We start from the raw sequence: 12,753 nt of genomic DNA on the forward strand, positions 1-12,753 counted from the left end.
GAAACCGGGAGCGGGGAAATAGCGAGACTGTGGGGTACCACCAATTGTCGTGGGAAACCCTGCATGGGTGACGACACCACTGACTGCTGGGACAAACCCATCGGTGTAAAGGCGGGCTGCGGAGCTAACTGGCCCACTAAGGCTGTAAGCGCTTGAGCGAAACAAGCCCAGGGCGGCTCCTGTACCGGTGCAGTAACCGTAAGAGGCCGCGCCATAGACAAACACTGCCGGCAGAGGCCCTCCGCGCTACCTTCCCCCTCTGCTAACGGTACTTTACACGGAGTACACTGTAGCCGGAGGGGAAAATCACTTTCAGACATGATGGCACCACGTATGTGACCCCTCTCACCAATTATATATTTAAGAGGCGAGAGACCACCCTGCAGCACCACACCGCAAGGGCTTAGCAGAAAAAACAGGGACAGTATAAAGCTGACAGTTTAGAAAAAAAGTTACAGGCAGCAGCGCTAGCACAGTCACATACAATGCAGAGAAATAATTCCTGCACTAACAGCGCTGATCACTCAACTACACAGACACAGGGCCTGGTAGGACACAGCGCTGCATACACAGAGCTGACCACAGCGGAGGAGAGGTATGCGGGGGGACCCAGACTACGATGCTTCCAATGCAGGCTTCCAGCAGCGTTCACCATGCTTCAGAAAAGATGGCCACCGAGGAGCAGAGAGAAGGCTGGCCTGGGGGAGGAGCGCTGACACAGGGCCAGTCAGCACAGTGCAGAGAGGGCTGTGTGCAGCGGGGGAGGCGCCGGCTGTGAGACAGGGAAGGCGCGCTCCCCTGGCATGCATTTAACCCCTGGAACACCGCAGCGCTACCGCTCTGCTGCGGTCCGCTGTCCCAGGGGGTAGTGGAAGCGCAGGTTGGTCGCCTGGCTCCACGCAGCAGCCAGTCCCCAGGGAGCCCCCTGCCTGGGGACTTAGGACCATGTGATCAGCGGGGACCCACCGCGGGACCCCGCTGCTTACCTCTGTCCCCCTTGAATCCGGCAATGGTCCGGAACATCTGGGGTCACCGCTAGCTGTGACCCCAGATGTCCACCAGCATCCCCGGATCAGTACTGGCGTTCTGGTACCGGCGGGGTGTAGGAAAGACAGCATGGACGTCAGGACTGACTGTCCATGCTGTTCATCCAGATGTGCAGCCACAGCTGCATGAAGAAAAAGCTTCAGGGGCTCTTCTAAGCCCCCCTCTAGCAGGTGCCTCCGACTCCGGCCGGGCACCAAACGAAACTGAGATGCCTTGGCTCGGGGGCGGGGTATAGGAGGGGGACCTAGTGCATCCTGGGAGGCTGAAAGCTTAACTCTTTGGTGCCCGATGACTGACGTCACACCTATACCCCAAGGTATCCTGTGGATACCCTATGGACCCTGAAGTAGAAATTAAAAATAAAGTATAAAATTACCTATAGGCTACCTATAATTTTGTTTACATACAAAATTATTGAAAATATTGTATAAAATTACCTTCATGCTGTTTGTATAAGGTGTATATAACACAAATGCATGCTGTGTTTAGATTTGGGCCCTATTCCTAATGCTGGGCATACACAGCCAGATAAAATGTCTGTCAGACCGACAGACATTTTATCTAGCCGGCTGCCAGCCGCAGATGTCGCCAGCACACACTGAGAGAAATCTCACAGTGTATAGCCCGACATCCGCGCTCCGTCCCCGGGGGAGGAGATATTTCCCTGTTCCTTCCGTAGGAAGGAACACAGGAAATGTCTGTCTGTCGGCCGCGCTGGGCATACACTGCCCGATGCGGCCGACAGTTACCGGGTAAATATCGCATCGGACGGGCATGCTGGACAATCCTGCATGCCCGACCGAGCAATATTTAACCCTCGGTCGCCCGCACACACGCTACAATTATCGGGGCGATCCGCCGATATCAGGCGGATCGCCCCGACAATTGTAGCGTGTATGGCCAGCATAAGACATTTCAATATGGTATACAAATATTCCAAAATACGGAATATTCCGATATCCAAAATACCCCTGGTCCCAAGCATTTTGGATATGGGAGACTCAACCTGTAATACTTCTATATTGTACTAGATTTAAAAAAAAAATAAAAGCAAAAAAAAGCATTTGATTATCCCAGTACTCAATTTGCACTAATCAATCTGTGAAAAACATCTACTGTTCTCCCATTCGCATCCACTAAATGGTCAATAGGGATAATATCAAATCTTCAATAAGAATCTCTTTGTGGGTGTGTTTTCACCTTCTTATAGGGGTGTGGGTTAAGCCACCGCCTGCGCTAGAGTGAAAAAAGAAAAAAAAAAAAAAGTACGGGATCCCGATGGTCAGAATACCAGATTTTTTTTGGTAAGTGTTATAACCATTACCCTAACCCTATCCACTAACCCATCCCTCCCGCAGTCTTATGCTGCATACACACATAAAAAGTACTTTCTGCAAGAAGCAGAGGAATATGTCTTTGTAGGGGCACGCTTATGACAGATAATTGTTTATATATGGATGATGATGGCATGATTAGTGTGAATAAAATTTAACATTTAATATACACCTCTAAAAGGAAGAAAAAGAAGAAAGAAAGCATCCTTTTTGGTGCACTCTGAACCAACTAATTCTAAAACATATACTTTTATTGGTATGTAGTAAAATCATCCTTATTACATATGTACACAAATATGTTGTATTTGTCCATGGTTTAGGTTGATATTCAGTACAAGTATCATTTTTCTGTTATTTTTCTTTATTGCACTGAAGACACTGTCATTATTCAGTACATGTAACACTGTCATTGTGTAATTGCCATTATTGTTTGGATTTTTTTCTTTTTCATACATATTTTCTGTTTTGGGATATCACTGTTTCTCACAGTGCAAACTGCTGATATTATATGGCAATTTAATATATACATAGCGTTCCCGCTAGGCTGTTTTAGTGGGGAGCGGCGCCCTGCCCTCCTTCTGGAGGGCAAAAAGCACCCTGCCCTCCAGGAGGAGGGCAAAAAGCACCCTGCCCTAACAGCCTGCGGGAGCCGTTCTCACCCGCGGGACGCAGTGTCCCGCGGGTGGAGAAACATGCGGCGACCCGGTCACCGCCGGAGAATAGACGCCGGGCGCATGCGCCCGGCGTCTATTCTCCCTTTCTGCAGTGCTTGGGGGCTGCCCGGCATGTCCGTAAGCGCCGGGCACGCCCCCAAGTATGACGAAAAGGGGACGCGTCTTATAGACACGCCCCCTTTTCGTAACCTCGCCCCCTTTTCAGATGCGCGCGCGTGCCTTCACCGCGCGCACAACATTGCCCTCTCTAGCTCCGGCACCCTGCCTGCCGCCGGAGCTAGAGGGAACACTATATACATTTATCACTACTCCAAGGTGTACTATTTTTTACCTAGCATATCTGCTAAAACCAATACGAGTTAACATACTTGGGATAAAAGTCCTCCCAAACACAATCCTCTTAGTTATATGGGGACACAGACTATCACTATCAGCAATGTCTATATATGTGGACTGATATTTAATTACAATATATATCCCTCACTCATCTACAGGGGACACAGATTTCAAAGCTGCTGGATTATCCAAATAAATCATCTTAGTTATCACTTGGTTTCTTACAATATACAATTGTTTCTGACCGACTATCATTTATGTATATGTCGATCACAACAGAGATCTAATTAAAAACTACTATAGTTCGCCAGATATGTACTGTATGAAGTAATCATATGTGCCTCCCTGTAGATTGAATTAGGGTTAATTAGAATATTCATTACCCTTAACAGGAGTGGATTACTCATTGAATTTTTATCAATAATAAATAATACTCATTTACACTTCAAAAGGACGTTTATATTGTTCTTTTTTTGTCCTTAGTAGATTTCTATGTTATATCTACACATCACTCTGTGAGGAGAACTTCCTTTTAAAGGTGTATATTAAACGTTAAATTTTATTCACACTAATCATGCCATCATCATCCATATATAAACAATTATCTGTCATAAGCGTGCCCCTACAAAGGCATATTTGTCCTTTTCCTCTGCTTCTTGCAGAAAGTACTTTTATATATGTTTAGCACAAACCTTTAGGGAGCACCACCAACTTAGAGTCATCCAAAAAAATTTTTATTGTGATGAACCATGATGTTGGTATCAATTATGTAATAGCAATTTTCCATTCATTTCAATTGTATTACTAGTGCGTACTTACAACTTTGTCATATATAGATGCATACACGGTCAGATCTGTCAGACAAACGACGAACAATAAACGACGAACGATTTGACCAACGATTTCATGAACTACGAACGATTTTTGACTATTAAAATGAAAATCGACCAAATCTGACTGCAAACACATCAGATGTCAGATGTCGTTATCCGACAAACGGGAACGCGCATCATTCATCGTTGCAGGGACACGTCAGATTTTCATTCAGATATGAACGATTTTTAAAATAGTTATTGTACAAATCTGAAGGAAAATCTGACCGCGTGTATGCACCTTAAGGCTGCGTACACACCTATAGATACATCTGTCCAATTTGTCTGGTGGGAAGGAAAATCTGGTAATGTATGGGAGCAATTAACAATAGAAATTTGATCCCAAACACTGGTGAAAAAGAAAATCTGGTCCATTTTCCAGAAAGATTGGACAGATATCTATAGGTGTGTACGCAGCCGAACCCTCCTCTTCCGCAGCCTAGTGCCTAACCCTACTTCCATCCCAAACCCTAACTCCCCCCCTCACCCATATACCTCCACAACCTGTGGGGTTTATGACAGTCAGGACGCCACTGTTGGTATTGTGACCGCCAGCATTCTGACTGTCGGAATGCTTACTACATCCCCATTCCTTTACCCTCTATTACAAGAAGCAAGACACATCCAAAAGCAAACCAAACAAACACTTGATATCGGCATTAACAATAATATACTGCAAATCTGTGTGTGCAGCAAATGAAACAAAGGAGTTTGTCATGATTTGACCAGAGCATTGAAACATCCAAAAGTAATTAGACAAGAAAAAAAAAAATGATATACTTATATAGCCATATCTAAATACTACATGTGAATTCTTTCCATTAAACCTTGTTGAGACACAATGGACTATGTGATGGTGTGTGTGCGCCAACCAAACTATACAGCACATATCCGTTACCTCTTAGTTCAGGCCTGTCATTAAGATTCGGCTGTGACCCAGTAATGAAAAATAGAAGCCATTCACCTCCCCAAGCTGCTTTTACTTGCGATTGGACAAGTAGTACATTTAAGGGGCAATTTAATTGAGAAGCGCGTCCCCTGCTGGGCGGCCATGCGAATAGGCCAGAGGTTCCCAACCACGGTCCTCAAGGCACACTAACAGTCCAGGTTTTAAGGATAGCCATAGTTGAGCTCAGGTGTCTTAATTAGTACCTCAGTTATTTGATTTAACCATCTGTGATTAAGCATGGATATTTCTAAAACCAGGACTGTTAGTGTGCCTTGAGGACCGAGGTTGGGAAACACTGGAATAGGCTGACGGAGCAATTCAATGGTTTCTCTGTTCGGGCGCACAGCGGCTAAACCTGTCTAAAGAGGAGGTTAAGGCACCCTAACATGGGACTTTAGACATTTCTTCTGGCACCTCAGCAGGCTGCGAGAAGTCCACCCCGCCGCTTTAGGTGTCCGAACGGAGCAACAATTGAATTGCACATTCGGGCGCCTATTCGCACAGATGCTCAGCAGGAGGTGCGCACCACAATTTAATTGCCCCCTTTGTCTTTTATATACACTTCACGTGCAGGGTTCGCAAAATACGCGCTACAGCACTATAGGCAGTTGGGGACCCAATTTTAAAAACTAAGCGGCTCCTCTAAGATGCACTGGCGCTGTGTGACTGCTAGCGCCACAGCAGCCAATCGCATATGAAATAAGTGTTTCCTCATGCTTTCCATATAACAAACTGTACCAAAGTACAAAAGAATAGGATTACTGGCCATTTTGAGACAACTATAACATGTAAAGAATAGTTACCTGCTCTCTTTGCCAATTTATCATGCAGCTTATGCAGCGTATTCATCAAGAGATTTTTCTCTGTTGTCTAAAATAGATAAAGACATTGAAACAGATTCTATCACAATAAAGTGTTTACTGAAGGAAAAAAAAGGGGATAAAGAATTGTTAGGAGGTTGGTTTTGGCTGTAACACCATAGAAGACCCTTGCCCTAAAATGAGTCAATGCTGATTAGCGTTTTCTACAGTCCACGAGCCCCCAACAGTTCAAGTTGTGATTCCTCACAAGACACACATTTTGTTACTCTACAATGAAGCATCCATTTGTATGATGTACTATCCGTAAAGCCTATAAGTGGCTAAATATTTAATATTTATAAGGCCACACAGAGCACCACAGTATCCAGTTGTTTAGCCCCAATCATGTTTTCAAAGTAGACCGATCCAATTATTAACATTACAATTGGGTACAGTTATAAAACAAGACTAGTTATTAACAGACCGAGCAAGTGGGCTCTGCTTGCAAATTTACAATCTACCGGAAAAGCCTATAAGTGACAAATGGCAACCTGCCTGTACAGGTAGATTAAAATTCAACAAACTTAACTGCTTCAATATTCTAATACCCATTTAGAAACTCCATTAATCAGGGTCATTGTGGTAAGTTTATTTAACAAACTGAATACTTAAAAATTTAACTTTTAAGCCCCTCAATGTAAAAATTTTAAAGTCACCTTGGGCCTTATCTGGGGTAGGTAGCATTTTTGTGTACATTTATAAATTAAGAGCATAAAATTGCAGCCTAATGTGCATTTTGTGAAGCTACTCAGAACCCAATGTAATAATGTAGCCTAAAGCACACAGTGATGCAGAATAGTTCAGATATGCAAGTCATAAGCAAATCAATAAACAAACATCACCGCACCATCACCTAAACCCTGGGCTGGCTACCGCTAATGCTAGAGTAGCCACATGTAAATACAGCAGTCAGCACCAAGCCAAGCCACTCGGGGCTGTGTTCCAGAAAAACAAGTTTTTTTTACATTTTTCAATATAATACTACTGCTATACAAAAAATACTGAGCACACACCATCATATATGGACAATAATTGGATCCTATAAGGAGGACTGCTCAGTATTTTTTCACTTTGGGGAATTCTATCAATTATACAGCTGATCATAGGGTGAACTGGAATGCCGTCAGGATCCAGACGGTCACAATACAAACAGCGGCATCTTGATGGTCACAATCCTGAGATTGACGGTTGTAGGGTTAATTATACTCAAAAAGAATAGTGTTTTGGCACACTCATCTAAAAATATTAAAATATAACAATTATAATTTATTAAAATTACATCAACATGGTGAAATATTAATATAAAATGACAATTCTGTGTCCGGGAACTCTGTATTCACGTCAAAATCTATACTTTCTGGAAGGGATAACCTTTCGTGTTGTATCCTCTTCCTTTCTTTTTATTAGCACTGCTTGATTCTAGGACTAGGCACTAGGGGGAGAGTTAGAGTTATACCCCTTTTACACAGACTCAAATATCCCGGGGTTGATGCACATGAACGCGCATCAACCCGGGATTTGTCGGTGTAAACTGATCAACCAGGGTCCAGTGACTCTGGGACCCGACCCGGCTGGCTTGCAGTGTTGAGCACAGGTAATTCCCGTGTCACGCTGCAGTGTAAACAGCGCAACATCGGTCACGATAACTCGAGTCGCGCCGCATGCCACCCGATTGGCCGGCTTCAGTGGCACTTGGAAATGACTTCTCCAAGCTTCCACTGCCTGGCCAACAGCACACCCCAACCGCCCTCCGGACCACTTCGGAGTAAGGTAACGGGGTCACGGAGGGAGGGTAAGAAGCGATTCTCACCTGTGCCGGAGAGCCGGGTCAGCTCCGGTGTGAGTGGTGCCGACCCGGGCATAGCTGCTGCAGTGTAAAATGGGGTCTGTCCCGTGTCTGAAACGGGTTCCTAATCCCGGGTCAGACCTGGGACTTTGGTATAAAAGGAGTATTAGACTTCTGTAGGGGAGATCGGGGTTAGAATAATTACAAAAATCTTTTGGGATTTTGACTATCAGGATGCCGTTGTCAGTATTTTGACAGTCAGCACTGTGACCGGCGAGATCCCACTCCCAACCCAGTGAACCCACTGACTATACCATAAGGACTATTATAAACTTATGCAGTTAATGGTGTTTTTAATATATAGAAGTTTAATAACTATAATACACTACACTATAATGTAGTATATTTTCTTTGAACCACAGGTTCAGCTTGGCTACCGCTATAAAAACTAAGAATTATGGTAGACTTACCTTTGTTAGCGCTTTCTTCGAGGTCCATAGGGATACCATGGGGGAAAATGTGGTTGGAGTGATCCAGGCACCAAACATTTAAGCTTTCAGCTCCCTGGATGCCTCAGGTTCTCCTCCACATATACCCCGCCTTTGGGCAAAGGCAGTTTTGTAAACAAGCCCAAGGCAGGAAAAGGAAAGAGGGGAAGGAAGAGCAATCATACAGCAGAAACACTCACACAAGATGAGGGAAAACGTGACCGAAATAAAAATTTCCCAATGCAGCCAGGTGCGTCAGGGTGGGTGCCCTGTGAACTCCATGGACCTCAAAGAAAGGAAAAAAAAAAAAAAGTTAAAGATAAGTCAACGATAACTTTTCTTCTTCAGGGTCCATAGGGATCCACAGAGTCACCATGGGGATGTCCTAAACCAGTTCCCCTAAGGGAGGCAAAAGTGTAAAAGGTGTAGAACTGTAGAACCTAAGAAATGTGTGGTCAGAAGACAACGTGGCTGCCTTGCACAATTGTTCAGCAGAGGCACCACAACGAAATGCCAACAATGGTCCCACAGACCGGTAGAACGTGCCGTTGCCGTGTTTGGGACAGGAAGATCAGCCTGTGTGTAAACCCGAGAGTGTCATACATAATCATCTAGCCAGGAGTTTGTTTATTAGCTGGTCAGCATCGTTTGTGAAAACTATATAACACAAAAAGTGTCTGGATTTTCTAAAAGTTTGTATGATCCACATAGATACGGAGAGCACAAACCACATCCAGGGAGGTTTCACCTACAGAAAGGTCTGAAGACTGAAAAGCTGGAACCACAATCTCTTCATTGACATGAAAAACGAGACACTACCTTAGGAAGGTAACCCGCCAGTGTACGAAGGACAGCTCTATCCTGGTGAAAAACTAAAAAGGGGGAGCGACAAAAGAGCGCTGCCAAATCAGAGACTCTGCGTGCAGAAGAGACAGTGAGGAGAAAACTGTGTCTTCGCTGTCAACCACTTCAAATCTAGAGGTCTAGAAGTCTAGAAGTCAAGTCCAGAGGTTCAAATGAGGGAGCTTGCAGCCCCTTGAGAACTAAAGACAAATCCCACGGTGCCACCGGTGGGACAAAAAGGTGGCTGAACTCGGAGAACAACCTGAAAAAAAATTCTAACATCCGGCAGAGAAGCAAAGTTTCGCTGGCACCAAGCTGACAGCGCAGATATCTGTACTCTGAGTGGCCAGGCGGAGACAGAGGTCTAACCCTGCCTGGAGAAAAAAAGTATCTGGGAAACCCTAAAAACCTTAGGGTCATACTTTGTGGGAACACCATTGACCAAGAGAATGCCAAACTCTAATAGATGTGTGCAGAGGAAGGCTTTCGTGCCCCAAGCATCGTTTGAATTAGAGCGTGAGACTGAAGAGCCACGCCGTCAAAGACAGATGAGGTAAGTCTGGATGCAGGTAGGGACCCTGTGCTAACAGATTCGGCCATAGAGGAAGAGGAAACGGAGTGAGTCTCTGGATAGATTCTGTATGTCGGCGAACCAATGTCACCTGGGCCAAGCAGGAGTTACTAGTATTACTGTGCCTTCTTCCTGCTTGAATTTCCTGAGAACCCTTGGGAGGGAGGAGATCAGAGTAAAAAGATACTCCAGCTTGAAGTCCCACCTCAATGCCAGCACGTCCACGAAGGAGGCTGTGGGGTCTCTGGCCCTGGACCCACACTTTGGGACCTTGTGGCTGTGACGTGAGGCCATGAGGTCTACGTCTGGTAGGCCCCATTGTTTGCCAGGAGTTTTAAAAACCCTGGGGGGAGAGCCCACTCTCCAGCACGTATGTCCTGACGACTTAGGAAGTCCGCTTCCCAGTTGAGGACTCCCGTGATGAATATTGCAGAGATAGCCGGAAGATGACGTTCTGCAAAGAATGTTTGTCACTTCCCTCATGGCTGCATGACTTCACGTGCCTCCCTGATGAAAGATAGATATGCTACTGTGGTTGCATTGTCAGACTGGATTTGGACCGGGTTGCCTTGGAGTAGGTCCTGTGCCAGGATGAGCGCTTTGTATACCGCGCAAAGCTCCAGGATGTTTAGGGCAGGTAACTTTCCCGATTTGTCCATCTTCCCTGAAACGTATGATGACCTGTCACCACCCCCCATCCGCAAAGACTGGCGTCCGTGGTGAGGAGCACCCAATTTGGAATCCAGAATGGTCAGCCCTTGTACAGATGAGCCTTTTGTAGCCACGAAAGAGAGACCAACCTCCAGAGTGAGAAGGATCCTCTGGGACCCTATTAGATACTGCCCGTTCCACTGGGAGAGAATAAATTGTTGCAGGTGCCTAGAGCCGAACTGAGCATATGTCACCATGTCGAAGGTGGGCACCATTGACCCCAGGACCTGCATTGCTGATAGAATGGCTACCCTACACTTCCGTAGCAATTTGCGTACTCACAATAATAGGGCCAAAATCTTATCCTCTGGCAGAAATACTCTGTGCCTGAGAATCTAGAAGTGCCCCCAGATGTACCATCCGCTGTTTTGGATTTCTTCCAATTGATGATCCAGCCGTGCGTCTGAAGGCAGGCAGTGGTATTGTAAAAAAGCTGGAGACTGCGCCAATATCAGAAGGTCGTCAAGGTATGGTAGTATTCTGATTCCTTGATGCCTGAGGTAGGCTGTCATAACCACCATTATTTTGGTGAAGACCCTTTGATAGACCAAAGGGTAGTGCCTGAAATTGGTAATGTTGTTGTAGGACAGCAAACTGTAGAAATTGTTGGTGGGATGGCATAATAGGCACATGCAGATATGCATCTTTTATGTCCAGGCAAGCCATAAATTCCTAGGTTCCATCGCCAAAATAATTGAATGAAAGGTCTCCATACGGAACTTGGGCACACGGATAAACTTGTTGAGGGTTTTCAAATTTAGGGCTATAAGACCCATTTGGTTTCTGAACCAAAAATAGATTGGAGTAATAACCTCTTCCTTGTTGAACCACAGGAACCAGGATTATCACCCCTGCCCGCAGAAGGGAGTAAATGGCCTCCTGCAGGGCCAATGCCTTGATAGAGTCTGATGGGAGAGTTGTAGAAGAAAAAAAAAAAAAAACTTCTGGGGAGGATGTCTCCAGAAAGTGAGGGCATACCCCTGAGAGATCAATTCTCGGGCCCAGTCTGTCTGATGCCAGTAGTCCGCAAATTGAAGTTGGCCTCCCAATCAGAGATCCCCCAGGAGTAACCCGTCCCTTAAGCAGAAGGTTGGTTGTACGGCTTAGAGGCTGGACGTCTGACTGGCCAGAACCTCTTAGTTTGCCATTTGGTGGTCCTGCGAGAACTAAATGGTTTGGAGGAAGACTGTCCTTTTGCTCCTCCCTGAGGGTGAAAAGACCAAAAAGAAGACTGCCTAGCCTTTGATGTAGTGGTTGATGGCAGACCTGCAGATTTTGAGGCTGTCAGAGTAGCCACTATCTTATCCAATTCTGCTCCAAAAAGTATGTTTCCATAAAAAGGTAAGGATTCCAGAGCCTTCTTGTATCCTGTACCTGCTTTCCAGGACTTTAACCAAAAGGGCTCTACGAGCAACAACCAAAGCTGCCGATGCTTTAGAAGCCAGGAGCCAAGCATCTATTGCAGCTCCTCCCAAATAGGATGTATGTGGGAGATATGTCAGCTGTTTTCTGGTAGCACTCGGTAGAGTATATTCTAATGACCCCGTCCATTCTTCTGCAGCCTTGGTTACCCAAGCCATTGCCATAACTGGCCAACTAACAGCACCAGACAATGAAAACACTGATTTAAGACATGTTTCAAGTTTTCTTATCTGTAGGATCTTTAAGGGAAGATGCTGACGTTATAGTTAACTTAGCACTCCTGACTAAATGTGTCACATGAGCATCCACAGTAGGAGGGACTATACACTTAGTACATTCAGTAGGTAGGAAAAAATACAAAGACGCTAACATGGAACAGTTTATTCGGGATTCTCCATGCTTCTTCCATAAGTTCAGTCAGCTGCTCAGACTAATGCTGGCCATACACTAGTACGACCAGCATAAGATAAGATTCATCTTACAGTGTTCCCTTGAATTCCACGGCAGTCACGGCCACATTATTGACACACGCTGACATACGATCACACAATACGATGCATGGTGCATCCATCGTCTGACCGGCGTCATTTGTTAAGCAAAAAAAAAAAAAGAAGACTGATGCACACACGAGGAGATCAGTGATGCATGCATTTGCCTGTAAGAAAATAAGCAGAGATGCAGGAATGGTTCAGTGAGAACCATCCGTGCATCTGTGAGAAGAAAAAAAAAAAAAAAAGAGAGTTTAAAAAAAAAAAAGAACAAATACACACCTTTTTTTTTTTAAAACGTTTCTTTACAGGTGAACTACAGGTACCAGCGGGCCCTTAAAGCCCTGCATGCTGCTACTAGTGGTTCTCCAA

The 12,753-nt window shown here is 45.2% G+C and overlaps 1 protein-coding gene across 1 annotated transcript in view; it reads right to left on the reverse strand.

Annotated features, from left to right (window-relative positions):
* Positions 1-12,753, reverse strand: part of LEMD3 (LEM domain containing 3) — an 85,400-nt gene that overhangs the window by 49,677 nt on the left and 22,970 nt on the right. Inside the window, exon 3 of the mRNA XM_088463148.1 lies at positions 6,016-6,082. Within this exon, the coding sequence (XP_088319274.1) occupies positions 6,016-6,082 (67 nt within the window). The remainder of the gene's footprint in view (positions 1-6,015; positions 6,083-12,753) is intronic.

Source organism: Taudactylus pleione, unplaced genomic scaffold (assembly GCF_031769625.1).
Source record: "Taudactylus pleione unplaced genomic scaffold, aTauple2 ptg001327l, whole genome shotgun sequence".
Taxonomy (NCBI): Eukaryota; Metazoa; Chordata; class Amphibia; order Anura; family Myobatrachidae; genus Taudactylus; species Taudactylus pleione.